Genomic DNA, 24,731 nt, shown 5'->3' on the forward strand with positions numbered 1-24,731 from the left:
CATATATTTCATAATTGAGGGGTTTTGGGTGAGCAATTCTTGCATAGTGGGAAGATAAAATCCTAGGTCCGTTTTTATATTGATATTCTCTCTTGTTTATTTGCTTTCCTAATTAGTTTAATTTATTTAGTTGATTAAATTTGACAACATTGCGTAGGCTGGATAAAAATCATAATTGTTAGAATTTGGTACTTAGGATTAGATAATTTGAGTATTCCCTGTGGGATCGACATCCGACTCTCACGAGTCCACTTTTACTACTTGTTTGCGATACGTGCACTTGCGTGTTAGGTATTTAGCACCCAACAATAAACAATTATCATAAAACCTAGCCGGCATAGATCCAACCGTATTATGAAACATCCTTGAAAGAAATTTAAATATTTCTTTGAATATCTGTTTATAATCATAAATTTCGGATTGAATAGCTGAATCGAAGAGATTTAACTACTACCACAGACACCATCAAATACAAAAATAATATCCACGGCAGAAAGATAATGGTCACTCGGAAGAATAATTTACCTCAAGATGAATGAAGAAAAAACACGGAGAGAGAGTGAGAAAGATATATCTTATATATAAAAGAAGTAAAGTCGGTTGTAACCCTAGACCCATTTTTGGTATAACATGAGATCGTCAAAGGCAAGCAAACAACGTGCTATTTTGAAATATATTCGGTAAGGGTATTTTAGGTATATCAAGTGACCGAAGGAGGGAGTATGCATGCATAAGGAAAAGATCTGATGTGTTTAACATTTGATTATCGAATTAACATTTGATTATAGTCATGAAATCGCCTGTACTTGGAACTATGTTGTGCTTGAAGACTTGCAGCCTGTTCCAAGCGACCCTTTGTTCATGTGATTGTGTATTTATATCAGAATTTTTACTTCCCACCAAAAATTATTTATTTAATTTTCCCTTATGTTGCTGCTGTCATATATGAATTCGAATTACTTTAAGAATTCTTTTGTCCGTGTTTGAGTCGTCAGCACCATGTTCTTCTAACAAGCATAACTGCTAACGTATCCAATAAGGTTGCATTTCGATCGAAATATTTGAAATTATGAATATCAAATTCATAATAACATATCTTTTTTCAACTCGTTTGAAAAGACTTATTTTACCCACCTACACAATGCATCTGGTTAAAAAAAGTAGACAAATTGTATCGACGAAGACGATACATTATAACAAAAGTACCCCCCATTGTTTTAATCACTCAAAGGAATATTCACAAATAACTAAATCCTTTTGTCCTTGGAATCCCTAGTAATTTTGGACAAATCAAGGAAATTCAAACACGTTTCCTAAATATTTTTCTTGTTCCTAGTCGATGTGCACGAGGAGTTACAATTTTAGTTACTTCCGACAGGAGGCCTATTTATACTAATGTTCTTCCTTTTTCTACTTCCTCTTCTCCAACTTTTCAAAAATGGACAATATTCTTAAAATTCTCTTCATTCTTCTCACAACCTTTTCCACTATCCACTGTAATAATAATCAGAATTTTGTTTGCCCTAGTTCATTCTGTGGAGACTTGTCTGTAGATTACCCTTTCAAACTACTAACAACACAACCGCAAAACAACTGCACCTACATTCATCTAACTTGCAATGACACTACAGACAACGGACCAACGTTTGTAGCAAGTCTTCCATTTGCTGGAGATTTTTACTTAAGTGCCCTTAATTATATTGATTCTTACGTCGAACTCCATGATCCCGGAAATTGCCTTATGGGGCGGCTCATGAAGAATTTCAACCTCGCATTGTCTCCTTTCAAGGCATTTTTTCACGAGAACTACACATTTTATAAGTGCCCTTCAGAATCAAATGTATTATACGACTTTGTTTTACCAATTGAGTGTCTTAGTAACCCCGCATTTGCCACAGTTGCTACGGCTCGTTTAACATCGCATTTCATGTTAGGAAATAGTTGCCAGGTCATCGGCAGTTGGCTGCTTCCAGTTAAAGCCCTAGGTCAGTTTGAATCTGTTGGGATTAATAGTGATCTTTATTTGACTTGGAACTCCACTACCTGCATTGACTGTGAAGAAGATCAACAAACAGATAATTCAGGTAAAAAAAAAACATATTGATTAAAAAAAAGAGATCATTCTTTTCTCATATTTCATATTTGAACTGTTGAAACAGCTGGAAAATTATGGGCTAAAATTACAGCAATGGTTATATTGCTCCTAGTATGTGCATTGTGCATCAGAAAATTAACGGCTTGGAGAAACGTGGCAGTTTCTGACTCCACCACAATTGACGAACTGCCGGAATCTGCTACAGCCACCGTAGCAACACCACCACGGCCCGCTGGCGACGGAGGACCGAATGAGCCTAAAATCAATTCTTGCACAGAATTGGTAATTCTTAGTGAAAACAGAATAAATTCAGAGCCACATTCTTATACCTGCTCCATATGCTTAGATAGCCGTGATCCCCAAGAACTAATAAAAAACATTACCAAATGTCAACATTATTTCCATGCCGACTGCATTGAAATGTGGTTAAAAAATAACAGAACCTGTCCAGTTTGCAGAACAGTTCTTTCCGACATCAATTTGTAACGTTTTTCAACAGGATGTTCCATTTTTTTCGTATATTTTGATTTCTAGTACAGAACATAGTAAATGCACCGATCACAAATTTTTGAGCACTATTTTCATTCAAAATAGATAGAAACAATAATCAATCAAATACAATTCGATTAAATTGGTACGAATTACACAAACTGATCCAATTTGTTTTGCCTACAACTTCAGAAACATGTCAAAAACTTACAACAGTATCTTAACTAGAAAGAGGAAGTACATTTCTACTAAAACATAAATTGAGAAATGAAATTGGTACATTTAAGATAAGCCATACACTAAACTTTTCATTTCTTGGCGAATAACTTCTTTGAAAGCATCTCCAATGGCGTGGTTTTGAGCAAGAAGAGCCTCGCTGCACGTTCTGGTAAGGTACCGCCACATTTCAACCCTCGGCCTTGAAGTTCCACTTTCAATCGCTCCATGCCCAGAACCTATAGCCAGTCATGGTTGCGTTAAAAATAAATTAAAACAATTAAATCGGAAAATAAAAAAGGACTAAATCACCACCAACATATTACATACCTCTAATTCCGATGCTGAATGATACTCATCAAAGTTCAGCGGCTTATCCAAGTCCGGAACCTTCTCATTCACAGACACTGCTTCTTCTTGAATTGGCTCGACTGTGGCAATATTAATTGTTTCTTCCACTTTGCCAGAGTCAGATTCAAGAGCCAACTTTATATCAACTTCATTATGGTCTATTTTGTCTTCAAGAATCTCTAAAGAAGGATTATTTTTTCTTCCGTCTGCGCCATCATCACTATTTCCACATACTTCCAGACTTTTACCGGGTCTAGAAGACTCTTCACCAACATTTTCTTCTCCCTCGGAGCCACTACCAGACGAACCTTGATCGAGAGATGTGGGATCAACTTTCTCACCAGTAACCGAACCTGAACTTCCCTCTGCTTCTTTGCTTGAATCTGAACGACTCACAGTATCTATAATAACAGATTTCTGATCCTCTCCTTCTTGTTCGTCATCATCACTATAATCCTCACTGTCACTATCATCCAACTTTCTCTTCCCATACCTGAAAAATAGTCATTAATAAAGGGTGAATACATCACGAAGTAGAATCCCATCGGTTCAAATATCTAGAGCAAAGATAACACTCATGAATCACGGATCCAGTTTGAAGATGAAGTTTTAGATCAATAGAACAATTTCAGCAAAACAACGAATTTCATAGTATAAACCCCAAATTAGGCAATTATATCACAATTCACAAACCCAACCTCATATTTGTGGACTATAACATCAAGATTTGCATAAATTTTAATATCAAAAAACGCAAAATAAAAGAACAGTACAATTGTTATTTTATAAACTCCATACCATATCTTCAATCGCTTCGAATCGGATCCATTTCCCTCTGCGCCACTCTTCCTCTTCGAGCTTTCGAACCCCTTAACCGACTCCATGACCGATCTTTTGACCTCCTCCATACACTTAGCAGAATCTTCCCTATACTTAGCCACATATTTATCAGCACTAGAACCACCGTTACTTTTACCACTCTTCACCAACTCCTTTGTCTTCTTCTTAATGTAAGCATCCGCCATCTTCTCCAGGTTCCTCTCTTCCGCCTCAGCTCTCCACTCTTCCAGCTTCTTCTCTGCGTTCACATGTCTCAGCCTCCGCCCATTCATATCCCTACAAGCATCGAAATTGTTCGTCTTCTTCTGCCCCGCCTTGGTGGCCGCCCCTCTCAGCAGAGATCCAAACCCTCCTTTACCACCCCTAAGCCTCAGCAACAGATGCACCACCACGGGAAATTGGGTACTGAAATTGGGATCTAGGGTTTCGGAAAGTCCGAGATGAGCGCGGGTTTGGTCCAATTTTAGGGTTTGTTCGTCATGGATGATCTTAGAATCGTTGAATAGGAGGAGCTGGAGGTGGGAGGGGACCGAGGTTATCGTCTGAATACGCTGCTTGAGGGCGGCGACGGAGATTGAGGGGGCTGTGAAATTAAAAATCTTGTGCTTTCCGTCGAGCAATTTCACAAACACTTGATGGGTACCGGATTTAATCGTCTCCATCGAAAGCTTTTTCCTGATCGATGAATTTATCCACAAAAATATTGATCAATTATTCAATTGCCCGTATTTCCTGAAATCGAATGAAGAAAGAAGAAAATTCGTCTCTTTGCGGAATATTTATAGGCTTTATTTGGGGCTTGGGCTACAAATTGGGCCAGATTTTGTTGGGTCGGGCTTTATTTAACTCCTTATATTATGATTTAGAGCTAATAGCACATACCTCCTAATTGTTCAAAAACCCCTTATGTTAAAACAATTAGCAGAAAGTCCCCCATGTTGTTTTTCTTAAATGACATCTGTCCTTATTTTGAATTTATTGTTGACTTGTGTGAAATGACCAATTACCCTTACAACATAAATATTATTAAAAAAAAAGGAACCAAAAAGAATTTTAGAGGGTATTTTTGAATTTTCAAGTCAAAAATAGACCTCTGCTCTCGCACCGTGCATGCGTTACATGATAAGTTGTTAGGGTTTGTTTGACTTTGACTATTTTTCACAGGGATTCTTTTAACATGATATTTTTTAGCAATTAGAGATTACACATGGCTAATTTTTGCAAAAAATCCTATGATTTATTATATATATATATATATATATATATATATATATATATATATATATATATATATATATATATATATATATATATTCTTTTAGAAATGTTTTATTATATCTTTGTAATTGTGAAAATAATCATTTACCTGCAAACAAACTCAGACAAAAACTAAGCCAAAGACACAGTGCTCATCAAATATATATCTGTGTAAATTTCCTGTTCAAGTTATATATATATATATATATATATATATATATATATGTATATGAGTGTACATTCAATATAAACCTTCATATATATGTACTAATAATAACAAAAACTGCAACTTCTCATATCATCCAAGAAAATTGCTTTGTAAATTCTTTATGTACAAAAAAAAAACAGTAATTATTCGAATTCTACGAATGAATTTCTTTACTGAAATCGGGCTCGGCTGGCTTCTGAGGCAATAGAGTCGGTAATTTTGGCGACGGAATATTATTACGTCTCAAATTAGCGAGCATATTAGTAGCAAATCTCGACGCATAAACGGCAGCACCAATGCTCGATGAATCCACACCTAATAACGCGCCATGCATCACTCTATCTTCCGCCTCTCGCAACGATTTTTCCATCTTCCTTCTGCAATGCCTTCGCCACGCCGCTTGTATAAAACATGCCCCCCATGTTCTCCATTGTTGAGAATATAACCTTCATAAATATAAATTAAAAATTAAAAAAATTATGATTTTTTTTTTAATGTCAAATTATTGAAAATTTGATTTTAAGAACTTACCTAAAAGTGTGTTGAAGCTGTTTACTATGAAGCCGTCTAAATTGGGAGGCGACGGTTTTTAAGTCGTCGGCCATTAAACAAAAAGCCTCGACATCTTTAACTGCTTGCACCGTTCGGGTCGAAATTGGAAGGCTCGAAGAAGAATTTGGATCCAATGCCCAAGTCAAAAGCTCTTCCCCACAAAAATCCCCCGACATTAGATATACGGAGTTGAAAAACCCCGTTCTACCCCCGTTTGTCGTAACGGTCAATATGTTACCCCTCATTATGAATAGCATTTCGTCAACGGGGTCTCCTTCTCGTACGATAAAGCTGCTCTCCGTGTAAAGAACGGGCTTTAGTCGAGTGCACATTGCATCCAATAGTCGTTCGTCCATTTTCTCAAACATTGGCACCTATATATATATTAATGATTTAGCTAAAACATTTTGTAAGTGTGAAATTTTGTTTAGCTAAAACATTTTGTAAGTGTGAAATTTTGTAAGTGTTGCCTAGAAGTCGTAATTTTAGAAACTGGAATAAAAAAACTCGTTCCGAAATCGAAAATTTCATCACCCGAAGCAGATTTAGAAAAATTCCAATTTTAGTCACCTAATAAAATACATAACAATGTTGATATTTTAAATGTAAATTTTCAGAAATAAATTGTAATCGGGTCGAAAATCGGAATCTCATATATACTCCAAACTCCAGTACCCAAAAATATTTGAAAAAATCGAAAATTTGGAATTCGGAAGGAAAAAAATATAGTTCCCAAATCAGAAAATTTCGGGTCGGAATTGGCGGAAATCGGAAGTTATGTTCCGATTCCAACCCCTAGTGTTAACTTATAACTTACTCTAGTGAGCAGAGTCCAGCAGAGATGGCGTTTGATGTCCCTTCGTAAGTCTTTCGGAAGGTTCCGGATCAAAGAATCTTCCTCAACGCCTCGAGTTTCTTGCCATTTGTATTGCTCGTATCTTCTTATACGACCCCTCAGTTCTTCCGGAAGCATTCGGTGGGCCATCCATTGCTCTGCATCTGTACGCTTCACTCTCATCTCTTCTACCCTAACTGTCATGGACTGTAAATATTTCTGCAAACAACAAAGAACATATATACATATAATTAATACATTTTACTTACATGCACATTTAATTTTATTACATTAAAAAATATATTTTTTTAGATTCACATTTACCTGCATGTTGCCGATGAGAAGCGAGAAGAGGATCAGTCCGATTACGGAGATTGCAATAGCGAAAAGAATCTCCCCCACAAAAGTGCTTGTTTTCAGGTTTTGCCCTAGTGAACTGCAATATTATTAAGCAAAATGTACATTATGTGATTATATATATAATATATAGTTTTAATCAATGAAAAAAAAAATGTGGAAAATATTTTAAGACCTCAAATTCCTTAGCCCCCACCAAAAGCAGTAGAAGAACTTTCTAGAGAAGTCCTTTTGCTCGGCAACACGAGACTGAAGAGCATCTAGAACGATGCCAAAGTCGAAATCCAATTCGCTCTTTATCTCGTTCGGTTCGAGAAGTGGGCAAGAAGTATTTAGAAATGAAGTGTCTCCTTTAACTTCTCCTCCACAATACAAATCATCCAAATTACATTTATTATCACGGCACGCGTTACGCCAACACCTGTCCTTTCGTTCTATCGCAAACAAATACCAGAATGCTCCGAGAACCTAACCGTAAAAAAAAAAAAAAAAAAAAAAAGATTTGAAACATTAAAAATTGTCTTAACAAGAAAAATGAACCTAGTACCAATTTTTGTATGTGCAAGAAAAAAAAAAAAAACTTACATGACTAGCAAGCATGTAGAGGAAGAGATTGAAAGCAGCTCCGGCCCAGGGCGTTTCCGTAAATAGACCCGAAGTTCTAGTCACCTCTTTATATAAAGGGTAGAGCCGAAACAGTCTCGGAATATATTGTACGAAAATAACGGTTTTCAGTAAGTCTTTCGTCACCATCGAAATCGGAGCGTTTACACTAGGGATCACTATTAAAATCACTACCTAGAAAACAAAAAAACAAAAATTAAATAAAACATTTCACATGTGAAAAATATAGTTACTCTCAATAAAACAACTAATTAACTAATATACCTGTGGTAAAGGAAGAACTGATAAAACATCCACAATAAAGTAAGACGACAAATATCGTTTGGCTATAGCTTTAGCATCCTCGACCAACTCGCCCCTTCCAAATATACGAGAACAAGGCGCAATAAATCCGGTACGAAATTGCAAGAAAATATGGAATATGTAGAATAAATCCATAAATGATCGAAGAACACAAGCAATGATCTCCAACTTCTTGTCCAAAGACAGACATCGGTTTACGGGATCAACCACCGGAATGTAGAAGAATAGTGGGTCCAAAGATACCGCAATCACGCAAGAAAGTACGACGATTTTATCCCATCTTTGCAGAAAAGTCCCTTGAGGATCAAGAATTTTCTTTTTGGGGCTCGATTTCTGCCTAGTGCTGGTTTGTGAGTGGTGGTTTAAGGACCATTTTCTCAAGTTTTTTACACTTGTGGAACCTTTTTCGAGCCCTGTTCTTATTCGGTCAATAGTCGAGCTCAAACTTGGTTTTATTAACGAAAATAGCCCTTGTATTTTGGGGCGCCAATCAGAGCTAAAAGACTTGTCGTCGGAATAGCTTTTTTCGAACCTGAGCATGATCACACGATATATAGTAAGCATAAGATTAAGACACAACTGAACATATTACAGACAAAATTAGAATATTGGTGCATGTTACATTGGACTAACCTTACATATTTATCTCCATTTAGATTCATATTTAATTTCACCTGTGCCTCAAACAACAAACAGAGAAAATTTATTAGCAAGAAACTAATAATTGATATCTTAATTTCAAGAATCGAAAAAAGAGAAGAGTCGAAAACCGAAAACCGGAAACTTACATAGACAAACTATAATTTTAAGACAGCCCTTTTCCAATATTTGGATAATTATCAGAAATAAACTAATTAGTAATATAACTGAAAAGTTTTTTTAAGTGTCAACAAAAGGCAGCTTTTTTTTCTAGTTAAGAAACTTCTTGCAGATTGCTGTAGTAAGGAAGTACTCAGTAATTTCCATAGGGAGAATATGTTAGTTCAACAGCTTTTTATTAGGTCCAGTGATTATGGGAAAACATTAAGTTATTATTTTGATTTATTACAATTGGACTGTAATAAAATGGTATATATAATGTTATTTTGGCTATTCCTATTCAACAAACAAACAACACCTAATATTAATTAATTAATTAAAATAATATGTGAAAAGTTGACAAAAGTTCAATCAGAACAATGGAAGGAAACATGTCTTTTTTGAATATCATTGTCAAAGTTCTGAATAAAATAAAATGTAATTAAAATAAATATATTTATTTAAACATGCTGGTTTAATTTGTAGTACACCAGAGAAAATGTCAAGGCTTTATTAAAAATAATAGTAAATATTTTTTTGACATCTTTTATAATACCAATTGGAGTCCAAATTAATCATTTTCCAATATTTTTGTTCACAATAAATAATATAATGGGATTAGAAATAAAAAAAAAAAAATTAAAGTAAAAAAAGAACAATATAATAATAATAATTGGGTCAAGAAAATACAAGACAAGATGATGAAATATAATTGATTTGAAATACATATTAAACATGTTCAAAATCAGTAAATACATAAATTAAAAAAAGGGGGAAGTAATACCTGCTTCTACAACAGCAGATAGAGCTATATGTATATATTTATTGCCTGAAAGCTCTAATTTCTAACTCTTGTTAACTATTCCCCATTTGACCTTTTAAATAAATATCAACTTCTCTTATTCTGACGATGATTATCATTTATATTATTATTATTATACATCAAGAACCTCAATATTCTAGACGAAAATTCGACAAATTTTGCATGGAGATTTCACGGCTTTCTCTCTCATCATGCTAACGGCTTCTCTTCATCCAACGGTGGGCATTGCCCCGGAACAGAGTCAGAATCAACCAAGAACTCCTCTACTGAAAACAAAACGCCGAGCCACAAGTTTTTAGATCAAATTCAGAAAGTAGTCGAATGAAATAAATAAATAGAAAGGAAAGTGTTAGTAGCTCTTCTCGTACCTAAACCATCATGCTCGGGAGAATCGAGTAGAATGTCCGTATCGGAAAGTAATAACGGGGAACCAGGATAACTTTGCAGAGCTCCTAAATCTGTATTCACCGTTGATCAAATATCGAAAAATATTATTCAATTATCTGTTAACATACACATTCAAGCAATATAAAATAATTATATGATACCCACTAGCTATAGTAAAACATCGAGTTTATTGCATTTAGTACCCTCTATATTATATGGAATTGCTAAAAATACTCCCCGTTTTATAAATGTTCGCAAAAACCGCCTTATAATGCATCTTTAGGGGGTAGTTTGCTAAAAGAAATTGAATCATATGGGGTTTTTCTGCTAATAAAACATGGGGAGTTTTTTAACAATTAGAGAAAATACAGGGGTGTGGAATGCAATAATGTAACCAAAAGTATTCACATTCCCTAATATGTACATTTTCCCAAAATAGTTACTTAAAAAAATTAATAAAAAGCAACAAATATTGCAAGAAATTATACTAAAAAAAGTTATTGCTAAAGTTACCTCCCAAGTTCGATAAATCTGCGGTTAAGTCCGAAAAGCTAAAATTCCACGGAATCTCAGCCAATGATCTCGGAGAATCTCCGGAATTTCCTGCTCCGTTATCCGCATGAAGATCCAGTCCAACCGAACTTGCCACGTCAGATGTAAAAGCCGTGTCGAGAGCCGAAGAATCGACTGCCATGCCCGACATTTCCGATGCACTAAAAGCAAAGTGGCCACTCGATGCCATTGATGCAGGGCTGGCAGGCATAGACGAAATCGCATTATTTTGCGGCATAATATTATTAGGTGCCACGTCAGCTCTACAGGTGTCCATCGCCATACTGCATCGAAGAAAAAAAAGACAATTCAGTACTCGTGTTTGAGGTTGCTTATTTTATAGAATTAAAACATTACGCAAAATTATATTAAAATATTCTCACTCGTTCCTCATCGGAAAAAAATTGGCAGGAGCAGGAACACCGTTGGCAACATGGTACATAGGATCGATGTTCATATGATGTTGTAACGTAGCGGGAATCGGAAACTGCTGCGTAACGGGGTACCCCATAGGTAAATTGTTGACTGCACTGCAAAATAGTCAGCATTGAATAATGACGGTAATATATGATCAATATAATTGCAACTTATATTTATTAATAAAAGAAAAAAAACGGGGAATTTTACCAGGCATTGGATGAAATCCATTCTGGATTATCGGCGCCATAGGAACTACTTTTGGAGGCGGTTGAAACTTCATTACATGATATTGATGCTCGAGAAGGTGGTTGAACAAGATTATTTGTTTCTTTAATTTAAGCCTTATGTAGTAGGCTCGGAAAAAGTCGGCATTTTCTTCTTCTAACTTCTGCCACACTGCATTTTTTACCATTAAAATAAATAGCAAATACAAATAATTACAAATAACTTCTTGAAGTTACCTACCTAAGGATGTGAATCCGGGATCTATACTAGCACGATTGAGTAAGGTTTTTACCACCTCGTCTCGATTCATGTATAGCTGTAAACAACGTTCGATCAAATTCTGCACCTATAGAATATTACAACCGAAAAATTCAATTTAGTCGTAAGAAATCCAAAAAAAGAAAATCAAGAAAAATGAAAACCGAGAGAAATAGAATCACTACAAGTTGAATATCTTCGCGGGAGACTTTTTTATTGTCGTTGCTCGAAGCTGAAATCGATCCAGAGTCTGGTACAGGAGTTTCGTTCGCATTATTCGGTAGTACATTTTGGGAATCATGTGTAACGAGATTAGTCGGCTTTATTTCTTGTGCGTCTGACTGATCCTATACAAAAAAAAAAAAACAACTCAAAGATAAACTACACGAATCAAATACGAAAGTATAAAACATAGGTCATTCTTCGAAAAACAAATAAAAATAAGAAATAAGAAATAAACCTGCACACTCCTCATTTTTAGCTAAAAGAGCATTGATTGTGCTTCTCCATGAAGCTCTACTATCGTACAGCTCAACAAAAAGTCTCGACTTTTAAGTGAATGCACCACAACAACAAACTAAATCACTCCCTCCACCTGAGAAAGAAAACTCATTACTTAGCCTTCGTATTAATCGGAAAAAGATAAGTGACGACGCATTTACTATATCACACTATGAATAATCGAAAGGAGCCAAATTCCACAAGCAACATCAATCGATTCCAGAAGAAAAAAAAAACGTTTCTCCGTAATTCTTTTTGCAGAAAGATTCCTCTTTTCCCGTAATTTTCCTACCATTACCACAGCTAAATTACGAACACAAATCAGCTAACCAAGACTAAAAAGAATATTCCTATAATTTTAACATTCTATCATCCTAAAAAAGAATATACATTTGGTAGCTTCAGTTAGCAGATTCCAAATCAAGATTCGTGCTTTTTAATCCACCAGACTTCATTTCATCAATTTCAAAACAACAAGACACTAAAAAGAACTCCAAAAACTAAAAATGGGTAAAAATAATACAGAAATAATTTCACAATCGAATTAAAAAAACCATAAAAACATCGACTAATTACAGTCAGTAGTAAGCAAAATATCCAAAATAAACCCACACATACCGAAACCGAAACCGAAAAACACCCACACATTCAAGAACATAAAGAAAAAAAAAAGCAGTATATACCCTTGCAAACAGCATTCCAGCTTCAAATGCTTAGAAATTTCCCATCTTTTATGGATATATCGACAAATTAATCAATCCCAGGTAACCAAAATTGCAGAATTTAAGCTCAAAAAAGGTGTCTTGAATATGAAAAATGACAAGTATAAATTCAAGAACTCTTCATCGAACCAACTAACCAAGGTTGCATTGTAGAAAGGAGGAATATTTATGTCAATTTCTTATGAATGAAAAAAAAAAAAAAAGAATGGTAGCATTCGAATTTGTGGGTAGGAATTCTTTTTTTCTTTTTAATATTTTTTTTAAGTGGCGGTTTGTTAGAATTACCAGGTTTATACGGTAAATATAAGTAACACCAAATATAGTCGATTTGTTTGAACTTGATTTGACGAGCAATCGAGTTAGCCCGAACAAATTTTATTCGGAACGAGTCGAGTCCCAGTAACTTGATTTTTATTGATGAATTAAAGTAACAAATACTCCATAGTGTGTGTTGTGGAGGGTGGAATGGTGGGTTTCAATTATCAAAAAAGAATGGTGGGTTTCAATAATATGAGGGGGGTCTAAGAAAAGGACCAAATTGCAAAACCACAAATTGTCACAATAGTTTGTTTTTTTTAGGTGCCCATAGTATTCTTGGCCTTTTCCATGTACTCAACCATCATATATTAACTCTACTTTTGTGTTCAATTGATGGGTCCCACTTCCTAGATCTCCATTTGCCCATCAAAAAACTGATTTTTTTTTTTTAAAATTTATTATTACCAGATCCTATGGATTGAATGCAACCTGGACCACTGTCTTCAATCATACATCTTAAGTTAGAAAAACTCAACAACAAATGTCAAGTAATTATGTCCTAATATTGTTGGGCTTGAAATAAGCACTTTATAATTGCAGTTAGGTTTCTAAACATTGCTCATTTGAGAAATTCACCTATCAAAGCAAATTCATAGGGATGCGGTCGATAATAAATCAACGCGAATCATCTGAATTATGATCTTCAAATTCCCGGGAACTCATCAATCAAGAAACTTCTTCGACTGAGAAACCGGTAGTGTTACCAAAAAAAGATCGAGAAATATCGGAAAACGTAAAAGATGATTAAAATATCAATAAATTTGCCTCTAACGACAATTACACTATTTATATGCTTGGTTAGTTTTCTTATGGGCCGGAGGCGTATATTGATATTTGCCTATAATTGGGCTCATGTCTTTAATTAAGAGTTTAAGACTCATTTGGTTGGCAAGATTAGCCAAAATTAACTAAATAGTAATATTTTAGGCCCACATACATCATATAAGTCCATTATATTGGGTCATGTCTTTAATTATGAGCTTTAAGGGATTTTAATATCTTTTGACGTGAGAGATTTAGCATTTCATATTTTGAGGGTGTTTGGCTAAGCTTATTTTAAACAGCTGATAAGCTCCTACGTCTGATAAGATGTTTTAAGAGCTGATAAGCTGTTACATCTTATTTTTAGGATTAATTTTTAGAGTGTTTGGATAATTAGCTTATTTCCTATTTTTACTCATAATAAGATCTTAAATAAAAAGGTGGGGTAGAGGTACTTTTTTAAAAAGATCTTATTTGCTCTCCAACAGCTTATTTTTTAAAAAAATAAGATCTTTTCTAAAAAAATTACCAAACACTTTGGAAGAGCTTATAAGCTCTAAAACATCTTATAAGCTCCTTTTAACATCTTATAAGCTTAGCCAAACACTCTCTTATTTAATAATCAGAGTTCTCAATTAAAAAAACTGAAATGCTAAATCTCACACGAAAATTACCGAATCACGCACATAAATAAAAAACTTTCTCTCTCTAAAATCTGCCAACGCAGAAAAAGAAGCCCCTACCCGTCTTCCGTATTCTACGACAAAACCACACACAAAAAATTACAAGTTGAAATTTGAGGAAAATCTTTGCAAATTAAAGTTGCATTTAAAATAATGTTCTATAATTAGCTATTAATTTCATGGATGGAACAAATTTCCACGAATTTACCGCTGTTTTTATAGTTTTTCTTAAAACAAAATAAAATAAAATAAACTGCATTTTTCGCTCGATTTTGGTCGTCAGTGGTGTGTGACAGCGTGTAGAGTGGTCTGGGGTGATTGGCGGATGCCTGTGAGAAGCAACGTACATCGGTAGCTGGGTGGGCGTCCATGGCGGGGAGGTGGGGTGTTGGGCGGCGGGGATGGTGGGGTTAGGTTTTTTTTTTTTTTTTTTTTTTTTTCTTTTTTTTCTTTTTTTTTATTATTTTATAATTTGTTGATAATTATTTAAATATTTAACTAATGTTATTAAGCTATTAAAACAATAATTAAAAAAACTTATTAAACACTGAATAAATGTTTTTTAATAATTGATTTATAAATAAATTAATAATTATTTAAAATAAATATATGGTTTTTATGTCAAGAAAAAGGGAATAATTTTGAGCAAAAAACAAGTTAGAGAGAAGTGGAAGAAAAAATGGGTAGGGAGAGAAATATTTTAATTTATGTGTGGGATCCTGTAATTTTTAGTGTATGATTTAGCACGCCTCTAAATAAATTTGTATTTTATTTCACGTACTTTACCATCTCACTATTTTATTTTATTTAATTTTTTAAAAGTTTATTTATTTTTTAAAAGTTTATAAACTTTTAAGTTAACAACAAATGGTCCACCACCCTCTTTCATGTGCCAGACACACGGTTGGAGGCAAAGGAAAGTTCTGGTCCTTCTTGCTTGTAAAAAATATATATATTTTCAATTTAAAAATATTAGCTTAATTATACTATTTCCCCTACCTTAAATAACCAATAAAACTATTTGGTCAATTAATTTTTCATTTTGTGGTTCACATATTGTTACGGTGGAAACGGATGAATCAGATCGTAATTTGCATTTTATAAACAAAAAAAAAACAATCACTTTTTTTGAAAGTAAAGAATAATTCTTACCATAATGTTATAAGACTTTTAGACAATTATTGCTAAAAAAAAGAGACAAAATTTAAAAAAGAAAGACTTTCGAACTCGTGTCGTAATTTAATAATAAAATCGTGTGGATAGAATGCATGAAAATGATGCATTTGTCATTGATAGGAAAGTGATATTTGCCATTAATTTGGTACACATGTGATGCTCATAATATTAATAATAATAATAATAATTCATAAAGATCAAAGTAGCTAGGTTTGAGGTTTGAGGTGTTAAGTTTGTTCCAATATAAACTTATTTAAATTTATGTAAGTATTCCAATTTGGCTATATTAAATTTGAACTATATTTTATATTCACAATCATCATGCAATAAACAATCATATACCAATTGAAAATTGATCTTGTGCACACATGGTTTTTATTTAATTGCTCTAAGTAAGTGTGTCTGCAATTATTGCCAAGATGCAGCACTTTCTCAAGTCTTACCGATAATTAATGATAGCCAAATTAAAGGCACCTTTTCCAATTTTAATGATCACTAATTATTAAACATTTAAAAACTTTCACATTGCCAATTTTGTTGCTTCTCATCATAAGGGAGGGATAAAATAAAATAATCTCATCTGTCTTATTACTATGCTCTCTATTGTTTTGCCTCATAAATTGGAAATTATAATTATAAAAATATATATTTTATAATATATGTAAAAAATATAATTTTGAAATTAATCGATTTCTGCTATGAAATGTCCATGTGGATGTCCAAATGAAGAGACACCATCACGTAATTTTTTAGTGAAATTCCTTATATTAAAAGGTGAAATTCTTCTCGACCCGGTAGATCATGATGACTCAATGACGCGCATTATGATAACGAATTTGGGTTTGCTCGTAAGGAACCAGCCATCATTGGAGTTGAAATTTTTCTCACATTGCTGTTATCACTACTCAACCGTAGGATCATGCACCAACTTACCAATCTTCGAACCAGTTGAGCTATATCGATGCGAGTTTCAGTGGAATTCCTTGTACTATATAAAAAGCACTGCTTTGTACACACTTTATGATATGGAATACTACATTTCTCTCCCACCTGCTTCGCTCTCTTCTTCTTGTATATTCTTTTAGACCTGGTTTTGTTGAGAAGATTAGTTATGATTAACTAAATACTATGACTTTGTTTGATGTTTGGTATCCCCAATAACTTGTCGGGTCGTCCTGCAAATATTATGTTACCATGGTTTGATGTTGCCTTCTAGGCATATTTCTAATTGGTTTATCAAAGTCCAATAATATAATTGAATTTCATTAGATTATTTGATTTTATCTTGGCAACCAAACGAAATTTAACAGTACAAAAATATGGAGGCCCAATTTATGTCTCTAATTACAAATTGGCCCATTTAAGCAACATCAAGATTCGAATAAATTACCATAATTTAGCTGAAATTGTTTAGGACAGCCCAATTCCATAACATTCTCCTTTTGGCCCAAATATTCATTTTATTTTTTATTTTCCAATAAATAATAAATAAACAAATAAAATGTACGTGAAATTTATTTTTTAATACTAATTTTATTTTATCTAAATCCTGTATCTTTTCTCTTCATCATCTTTTTCCTCATTTATTCGCCCTCTTTTTCAATTTCCTTCCTCCATTTCCAGATACTGGAACACGCACAAAACACACACACATACGCACATTCCTAATCAAATCAAAATCAAAATCAAATCCGATTCTTCACAAACGTCAAGCAATTTTCAAGATTCCTCTAAAAAATTTCCCAATTCCTGCAGAAATATCTCACATACTCATACCACAAAGAAGAATATTAAATAATAAATAAATAATAGACAAACCCTTCATCTTCCCCCCTTGTGTGGAATTCGACGATCTTGCACTTTCCGTGAATTTCCTTTTTCGCGCAGGAAGAAAAATCGAGATATTTTCTATTATTCAACTGTTTTCTGATTTTCTTAGCATTGCGGCGAATATTTCTGAAATTTTTAGGGTTTTATTCCAGAGGCGTGATCAACTAGATATTTTTATTCTTGGGATAATAGGAACTTCTGTATTATGGTAGAGAACAGTTGGTGTTGAATACTTTATATAGGTCATATGTAAATATATAGTTCTTGCGTAACAAGGGTTGGCTCTTCTTCTTCTTCTTCTGATTACGATTTCGTAAACCTCCAGATTACGTGGTGTATTGGGTAAAAATTGCATTTGCTTGTTGTAGACTACATTCTGTAGGTGGTTTCTGAAGAAAATTGTGATTCCTGTTTGAATTGAAAGATAATACGCCGGGTCGATTATAGTTTTAGTAAGGTGTATAAGAAGGTAGTAGTGTATGGGAGAAAATGAGGTATGGGCTGATCCAGGTGGGCCATTGCCAAATGGGCTTTTGCCAGGGGCAGGTCCAGTAATGCAGGCCCTCGATTCCGACCGATGGATGAGAGCGGAGGAGAGGACTGCAGAGCTCATCGACTGCATTCAGCCCAATCCACCTTCTGAGGAGCGAAGGAATGCCGTTGCAGATTATGTACAACGGCTCATTATGAAGTGCTTCCCCTGTCAGGTTGTTGGAATGATTCAAGGGTGTTGATTAGTGTTTTTTTCTTAGTTGAATGCTGTTGTGTTAAGTGGCTGGAAATACTTTTTTTGCTAAATTATTGTGTCTGTGTGGCTGCACTGAAGTTTGATAAGATTGAAGGTTTCTTTACTGAGAATGTCGTTGCGCTTAACGTTTGATTACTTAGAAAACTTTAGGAATGCTTATATTTGGATTCCATTGAGGAAGTGTTTATAGTTTACATTTTCTTGATTTTAAATTGTCTGATGGAAGGCTCTAGTATATGCGTAATTGCATATGATACCTAAATATAATTGGTAAACTTGGGAATTTTTCGTTCTTATCGTCAGATGGAGTTGCGTTCTACGTGGTTGATTGTAGGAATAGAACAGTGCTCACGGTATTTATATAAATGATACAGTAGCCATTTTTATGACATCCCACAAATATAATTTGAATTGATCATTCTACAGAGTGGCTTCTCTGGGTTCTGGGATTGAAGTAACTCGTATAACATATCATGAAACTCAGAGATGATTGAATATGTCGTTTCTGCTATTTATGGGAATGGTTTATTTTGTACAAGCCCCCTTTAATAATGTTCTAGGTTTGCGTTAATGATATTCGTACAGTCTCCTTATAGTTCTTCTTGCTGTTTTTCTTTTGACATTTTCCAAATACCACAGGTCTGTACCTTTGGATCTGTACCCTTAAAGACTTATCTACCTGATGGAGACATCGATTTGACTGCATTCAGTCACGACCTGACTTTGAAAGACACATGGGCCAATCATGTTCTTGATATGCTACAGAATGAGGAAAAGAATGAGAATGCTGAATTTCATGTGAAGGAGGTTCAGTATATCCAAGCAGATGTATGCCCTCCCTCTTATACTACTTGTTGTGATTAATCTTTTTTGTATAATTTTCCCCTTTTTAGCTTGTGGTGTCTGTTATTTTCGTACATCCTTTATGTCAGCTTGACTTTTAACACCTCGGTTGCATCACAATCTAGTAGTATTGTAATAGAATACCATGAGGGTCGCAAGTGCTTCTTGTGTGTGCGCAGTGCGCTTATTCTTTATCTATCTGCAACAATGTTGCGAGAAATAGAGAGGACTACTAGCAACTGAAACAAGCGACTGTCGAATTTTTAGACCTCAATATTAGGATGAAGGTTTGCCCATAAATTCAGGTTTATTGTTTTGCAGTGACTTATCCAAAGAGTTGCTGAACTTTCTATCTATAAGTCTCTATTAGGTTTTTCTTGCTATTTCCTACGGTTACATAATATTAGTTTGGTCTCATCCTATTTTATGTTGCAGGTAAAAATAATTAAATGTCTTGTAGAAAATATTGTGGTGGACATATCTTTTAATCAAGTTGGTGGTTTATGTACACTCTGCTTCCTTGTCGAGGTGAGTAGTATTATATTAACTAACGCAAACAGAACATGAATTCTCATGATAACAATATTTTCGATGTTGAATAAATTGTTATCTGAAGAAAACTTTCCTTGTTTTCTTTCCTAGGTTGATAATCTAATAAATCAGAATCATTTGTTCAAGCGAAGTATTATCTTGATTAAAGCGTGGTGCTACTATGAAAGCCGTATACTGGGTGCCCACCACGGACTCATATCTACCTATGCCCTGGAGACTTTAGTTCTTTACATCTTTCACGTGTTCAACAATACCTTTCATGGACCTCTTGAGGTGAATTAATTCTTATGTATGTATATGTCCAACTCTCTGTCCCTGATTGCCCTTCTGAAACAACCTTGTCGCCTTCTTGCAGGTTCTTTATCGTTTTCTGGAATTCTTCAGCAATTTTGACTGGGACAATTTTTGTGTTAGCTTATGGGGACCTGTACCAATTAGTTCCTTACCCGATATAACTGGTAATAGAATCTTGGAACTTTTCATTTAATGTTCAAGGAAATGTAGTATTCCTTACTGATGGATATGACGTGCAACTTTTTTACAGCGGAACCTCCTCGAAAGGACGGTGGAGAATTGCTACTCAGCAAGGTATTTCTTAATGCTTGTAGCAATACATATGCTGTTTTCCAAGGTGGCCAGGAAAATAATGGACATCCGTTTGTTTCGAAGCATTTTAATGTTATTGATCCACTACGTGTGAACAATAACCTTGGACGCAGTGTTAGTAAAGGTAACCTTGGATGTGACTATCTCGGTTTCTTTTCTTTAGTTGATATTAATTACTTTCACGGTTACGTCTGATCTTTATTATCGTCTTTATTCTCTTTGTTATACTGATCTATATATGTATTACGTATTCATATTCTTCTAGTTTACTAGTATTTCAACTCATCACTAAAACTGTTTGGCGTACGGTGGAGTACATGGGTATCTGTTGCATCTACCTGATTCCCTCATTTTTAGTGAACATGAATATCATCGTATCTTTTTCTCAGGTAATTTTTATAGGATTCGAAGTGCATTTGCTTTTGGAGCTAAGAGACTGGCTAGATTACTGGACTGTCAGACAGAAAACATAGTTTTAGAAGTTAATCAGTTCTTCATGAATACATGGGAGAGGCATGGCAGTGGTCATAGGCCTGATGCTCCAGAGATTGACTCATCACGCACGAGATTATCGACTCCAGATGGTCGTCATGAATCTGGGAATTCTAGCAATAATACTAGTGGCAATAATGGAAATCAAAACTCTCACGTGCAAAGTTTGAAAAGTCAAAATTTGAATAGTATGCCAGTTACCGATCAAAGTGGAAGAAGAGAAAACCCTGCTGATCGAGTTTTACTTAATGACGGAGTTCAGAGAGGTATGGAGTCTGATCATTTGGTGAACGACACTCAGGGCAGGTTTCTTTTTGCTCGAACACGCTCTAGTCCTGAACTTACTGATGCATATGGTAATGTCTCGTCTCGAGTACAGCGTAACACAGAAGCAGAAGCTGCAAATGCTCGTGCTACTCCTACTAGTTCATCTTTGAAGCATGTTCCTCCCCAACAAAGTCTTGACGCTGCTTCTGACTCCATTAGCGGTTTAAACAGCTATCATCTAGATTTACGTTTGGATGGTTCAAGTGAAGAGCTCTTGTCCACCTCTGCAGCACAGGTAATGTACCAGCAGGAGGAACAAGACATGGTGAACATGATGGCATCTGCTTCACTCCAAGGTTTCAACGGACAATTTCCGTTCAATTTAAACTTGGGTCATCTACCTTTCTCAATCCCGCCATCTTTTTTTGCTTCGATGGGATACAATCAACGAAATCATCCAGGATTTCTTCCTCCAAATATTCCTTTCATTGATCCACAGTTCTCAAATATGCAATTTCCTCATGGTTTAGTTCAACCCCAGATGGCTCATTATTTCCCTGGAACTGAGATTAATGCACCGTCTGAAGCATCTGACCGAAACAATGAGAATTCAGAAGAACTTGACAAAAATTTCTGGCAGGAGCAAGACGCTAACTCCTCTCCCAGCTATGACCCTGAGAGGGGCAATTTTGACATTCCACAATCTGCTGATAAACCACTACCACAGGCATCTGGTTCAAAGTATGTTCCACCACCTCGAGTAAGTACCTCTGGTAGTGCCAAGAAGCATACAAGAGAAAAACGTGGATCTGCGCGAAAAAACGGCGATAGCTTCCCTATCCAGGATGATAGAAGAAGTGAGGTTCAAGCGGAAGAAAGGTCAGCGAATTCAAGGTTCTCATCAGCCACTCGTAGCAATTCTTGGAGAAGTAGAACTTCTTCGGAGAGCTCATGGGATGGATCATCAGTGAAAACGCCCAAGTCGACGAAAGAGAAATGGGGGAGGAAAATAGTTTCTACAGATTTAGCAACCAGCCATGGAAAAGGCAAAGTTATGTCTGAGCATGTGTCTAATCAGGCAGAGGAGGATGACCAAGAATGGGGTTCTTTATCGAACACGGGTACCGAAATTGTGGAAAGGAACAATATCCCCGGCTTTGAAATTGCTCAGACTAGCGGATCAGACTCGACAATCGCCTATCCTCCAATGCTCATCCGTCCAGGTTCGAGACAGAGAACGGATGATAATTCTGAGCTGATTACATTCTATCCTACCGGACCACCAATCCCGTTTCTAACAATGCTTCCACTGTACAATACTTCTGATGCATCAAGTGGCCATTTTGGAGGGGAAGAAATTTCGGAGAGCAGTGAATACGATGCTTCGGAGGATTTAAACCCTTCAAGTTCTTTGAGAGGGACAACCCCTACCGAAACTTCCGAAAAGAAAAAAACCGATATACTTAATAGTGACTTTATCAGCCATTATCAAAACTTGGAATTTGGGAGGCGTTGTCTAAATCCGCAATACCATGGTCCTGTAGTCTATCCTTCCGCTTCACCTGTAATGGTCCCTCCTGTTTATCTGCAGGGCAGATCTCCATATGATACCCCTGGTAGACCTTTTCCAGCCAATACAAACGTCTTCTCTCAGCTTATGACGAATTATGGCCAGCGTATGGTCCCTGTGGCTCCCATCCAATCAGTTTCCGGTCGACCTCCCAATATGTATCAACCCTATGTTGATGATATGCCAAGATATCGCAGTGGGACTGGGACTTACTTACCTAATCCTGTAAGAATTTTCTCTTATGATGATTGATTGTCTGCTTTGTGTATAATTTTTTGTCCTGTTTTGAATTGTGTCAGCATCTGTCCGTGTTATAGTCTTTTTTTTCAAATAGTTTATTACTTTCATTGGGAAAACTAACAAAAAATATGTCTCTCATATTAATGTTTGGTACGCGTGGTTATTGATCTGGGAAGTATTCTACATAGGGGTTTTCATATTTTTACTATTTGATATGGATTAGATATTTATGAATTTTGCTGAAATGTGGAACTATTTGAGCATTGTCTCTTAATTTTTTCCTTTTCGTTTGCTTCAGAAGGTTTTTGTCAGGGATCGACACGCGTCTGGTACCCGAAGGGGAAATTATAACCACGAGAGGACTGATAACTACAGTGACAGAGAAGGAAACTGGAATGCTAATTCAAAACAACGAACTGCTGCTCGCAGCTATAATAGCCGCAGCAGCCAAACTGATAAATCAAACTCAAGAGCTGATCGTGCGTCTTCTAGTGAAAGTCGAACTGACCGTTCATACAGACAAGAATCAATTCCTTCCTACCAGTCGCACAACAGCCCGTCGAGCTCAAATCCTAGTCAAAACGGTCCTCAAAACGTGGCATACAGCATGTATCCTTTTGCAGCCACAAATCCCGGTGGGGTTTCCAATGGACCCTCTGTTCCACCTGTTATGATGTTCTATCCGTTTGATCATAATAATGCTGCTAACTACGGTTCTCAGAGCGACCAGCTCGAGTTTGGTTCTCTTGGTCAAGTGGGCTTGCCAGGTGGCGATGAGCAATTGCAGCTAAACGAGGGAAATCGAGCCAGGGTGCTCGAAAACCATAGACTTTCACCAGACCAACCATCTTCACCTCATCATCAAAGGTAATGATTTATGAGATTTGGTAACTTGTTCAGCAAAGTAGACAACTGGAGCTGCTCTGTATTTTCTTGGCTAGTGATTACTTGTATCGACGGTGGTTTGGTTTTTTTTTTTTTGCGCTGTTGTATGTATATACGTATATGATTTTTCGAATTTATTGCTGCAGTCCTAAAACATGATGTTTATTTGTTCACAAATCTGTAAAAACGAGGTTAGTGGAACGATTAGTTCAAACTGCAATGATTAGCTGTGGACCTAATTCGTGGCTAGTTACAGATTTTCCGCTGGTTTATTCATCAATCAGACTATCAGCACTATTTTTCAATGTATTTTTTTTTCTAGGTATCATCGAAAAACTGTGATGTTTATAGCTTCTTATCATTTTTCTTGACAGGAGGGTTTGATGAATTTTAAGCCACGTGGATTAAAGTGGCAATCGGTTGAAGAACGAGGATGTTGCACATCTCAAACATACTAAAATCGTGGTGGAAAAGCCGATTCCCAAACGGCAAATTGATTTTCACCACTAATTTTGACCTTTTCCAACATGTTATTAAAGCTAGGTATTGTATTGTATGTACCCTACGTTTTTACGGTTCAATACAAGAATGCTATCCATTCAGTGTGATTCTTGTTTGTAAAATCGGTAAAAAGTCCACTCTCGAGAGACCCGGAAGCATGGAAAGGAAGGAGATTAGCAAGCTGACTGGCAGTTTGCTCATATTTTTCACATTTTCATTGACCCTTTTTTTTCTGTTCTCCATGATAGGCTGTGTAACACACATTGTAATAACATTGCACTTAGAGATTAGTGTCTTTGATTATACTTTTGTTACTAGGATATTTTCTGAGGTTCCTTTACAGAAATGTTGCTCAATGATAAAATCCCTTTGTATTAATTAGCTTTATCAATGGCAGAAGAGAAATTTAGGTGGCAAGAGTTTCTTTTTCATCTGAGTCTGATTT

General features: G+C 35.5%; 5 protein-coding genes across 7 annotated transcripts; 2 read left to right on the forward strand and 3 right to left on the reverse strand.

Moving 5' to 3' along the window:
* The first annotated feature begins 1,438 nt into the window (after positions 1-1,438).
* LOC105956300 (putative RING-H2 finger protein ATL21A) lies at positions 1,439-2,465 on the forward strand. The gene is made up of 3 exons (XM_088812716.1): positions 1,439-2,084; positions 2,160-2,377; positions 2,442-2,465. Exons 1-3 carry the CDS (start codon positions 1,439-1,441, stop codon positions 2,463-2,465), a joined length of 888 nt encoding a protein of 295 aa, XP_088668842.1.
* A 237-nt stretch (positions 2,466-2,702) lies between these two features.
* Positions 2,703-4,747, reverse strand: LOC105956338 (Ubiquitin-like superfamily protein). Its single transcript, XM_012980187.2, has 3 exons — positions 3,950-4,747; positions 3,131-3,644; positions 2,703-3,039 (listed from the first exon to the last, which is right to left on the reverse strand). The coding sequence occupies exons 1-3, from the start codon at positions 4,651-4,653 to the stop codon at positions 2,893-2,895; spliced, it is 1,365 nt and encodes a 454-aa protein (XP_012835641.2). The 5' UTR covers positions 4,654-4,747; the 3' UTR covers positions 2,703-2,892.
* A 741-nt stretch (positions 4,748-5,488) lies between these two features.
* Positions 5,489-9,093, reverse strand: CNGC13 (cyclic nucleotide-gated channel 13). The gene is made up of 9 exons (XM_088813769.1): positions 8,916-9,093; positions 8,761-8,801; positions 8,089-8,659; positions 7,786-7,998; positions 7,376-7,668; positions 7,168-7,279; positions 6,826-7,062; positions 5,988-6,382; positions 5,489-5,902 (listed from the first exon to the last, which is right to left on the reverse strand). The coding sequence occupies exons 2-9, from the start codon at positions 8,787-8,789 to the stop codon at positions 5,611-5,613; spliced, it is 2,142 nt and encodes a 713-aa protein (XP_088669895.1). The 5' UTR covers positions 8,790-8,801; positions 8,916-9,093; the 3' UTR covers positions 5,489-5,610.
* A 519-nt stretch (positions 9,094-9,612) lies between these two features.
* LOC105956301 (uncharacterized) lies at positions 9,613-13,268 on the reverse strand. 2 transcript variants are annotated; one of them, XM_012980145.2, is made up of 9 exons: positions 12,775-13,268; positions 12,051-12,185; positions 11,776-11,937; positions 11,573-11,678; positions 11,315-11,503; positions 11,071-11,212; positions 10,649-10,971; positions 10,117-10,206; positions 9,613-10,014 (listed from the first exon to the last, which is right to left on the reverse strand). In XM_012980145.2, exons 2-9 carry the CDS (start codon positions 12,063-12,065, stop codon positions 9,938-9,940), a joined length of 1,104 nt encoding a protein of 367 aa, XP_012835599.2. In that variant the 5' UTR covers positions 12,066-12,185; positions 12,775-13,268; the 3' UTR covers positions 9,613-9,937. The 2 variants fall into 2 exon arrangements, with proteins under 2 accessions (XP_012835599.2, XP_088670421.1); XM_088814295.1 differs by having other exon boundaries at positions 11,077-11,212; positions 12,775-13,105.
* Positions 13,269-17,267: 3,999 nt separating this feature from the next.
* On the forward strand, positions 17,268-24,703 carry LOC105956340 (uncharacterized). 2 transcript variants are annotated; one of them, XM_012980189.2, is made up of 9 exons: positions 17,268-18,289; positions 18,970-19,158; positions 19,609-19,701; positions 19,816-19,998; positions 20,081-20,183; positions 20,270-20,455; positions 20,721-22,885; positions 23,199-23,767; positions 24,160-24,703. In XM_012980189.2, the coding sequence occupies exons 1-9, from the start codon at positions 18,062-18,064 to the stop codon at positions 24,167-24,169; spliced, it is 3,726 nt and encodes a 1,241-aa protein (XP_012835643.2). In that variant the 5' UTR covers positions 17,268-18,061; the 3' UTR covers positions 24,170-24,703. The 2 variants fall into 2 exon arrangements, with proteins under 2 accessions (XP_012835643.2, XP_012835644.2); XM_012980190.2 differs by having other exon boundaries at positions 17,276-18,289; positions 23,202-23,767.
* The last annotated feature ends 28 nt before the right edge of the window (positions 24,704-24,731 follow it).

Source organism: Erythranthe guttata, chromosome 14 (genome assembly GCF_056151865.1).
Source record: "Erythranthe guttata isolate IM_541 chromosome 14, IM_541, whole genome shotgun sequence".
NCBI lineage: Eukaryota > Viridiplantae > Streptophyta > Magnoliopsida > Lamiales > Phrymaceae > Erythranthe > Erythranthe guttata.

What these genes read in the sequence shown, in the direction of transcription:
- LOC105956301 (XM_012980145.2), bottom strand. An exon ending in CCCGCGAAGATATTCAACTT is followed by an intron (nt 11,679 to 11,775) that starts GTAGTGATTCTA and finishes AATATTCTATAG; the next exon opens with GTGCAGAATTTGATCGAACG. An exon ending in TCCCGAGCATGATGGTTTAG is followed by an intron (nt 10,015 to 10,116) that starts GTACGAGAAGAG and finishes TTTTGTTTTCAG; the next exon opens with TAGAGGAGTTCTTGGTTGAT.
- LOC105956340 (XM_012980189.2), top strand. Translation starts at nt 18,062, where the DNA reads ATGGGAGAAAATGAGGTATGGGCTGATCCAGGTGGGCCATTGCCAAAT. An exon ending in TTCAGTATATCCAAGCAGAT is followed by an intron (nt 19,159 to 19,608) that starts GTATGCCCTCCC and finishes TTTATGTTGCAG; the next exon opens with GTAAAAATAATTAAATGTCT. An exon ending in GGACTTACTTACCTAATCCT is followed by an intron (nt 22,886 to 23,198) that starts GTAAGAATTTTC and finishes CGTTTGCTTCAG; the next exon opens with AAGGTTTTTGTCAGGGATCG.
- LOC105956338 (XM_012980187.2), bottom strand. Translation starts at nt 4,653, where the DNA reads ATGGAGACGATTAAATCCGGTACCCATCAAGTGTTTGTGAAATTGCTC. An exon ending in TCGAAGCGATTGAAGATATG is followed by an intron (nt 3,645 to 3,949) that starts GTATGGAGTTTA and finishes ACTATTTTTCAG; the next exon opens with GTATGGGAAGAGAAAGTTGG. An exon ending in ATTCAGCATCGGAATTAGAG is followed by an intron (nt 3,040 to 3,130) that starts GTATGTAATATG and finishes GACTGGCTATAG; the next exon opens with GTTCTGGGCATGGAGCGATT.
- LOC105956300 (XM_088812716.1), top strand. Translation starts at nt 1,439, where the DNA reads ATGGACAATATTCTTAAAATTCTCTTCATTCTTCTCACAACCTTTTCC. An exon ending in TCAACAAACAGATAATTCAG is followed by an intron (nt 2,085 to 2,159) that starts GTAAAAAAAAAA and finishes CTGTTGAAACAG; the next exon opens with CTGGAAAATTATGGGCTAAA. An exon ending in TCAATTCTTGCACAGAATTG is followed by an intron (nt 2,378 to 2,441) that starts GTAATTCTTAGT and finishes CCATATGCTTAG; the next exon opens with ATAGCCGTGATCCCCAAGAA.
- CNGC13 (XM_088813769.1), bottom strand. Translation starts at nt 8,789, where the DNA reads ATGAATCTAAATGGAGATAAATATGTAAG. An exon ending in AATGGAGATAAATATGTAAG is followed by an intron (nt 8,660 to 8,760) that starts GTTAGTCCAATG and finishes GATCATGCTCAG; the next exon opens with GTTCGAAAAAAGCTATTCCG. An exon ending in TGGGGGCTAAGGAATTTGAG is followed by an intron (nt 7,280 to 7,375) that starts GTCTTAAAATAT and finishes ATAATATTGCAG; the next exon opens with TTCACTAGGGCAAAACCTGA.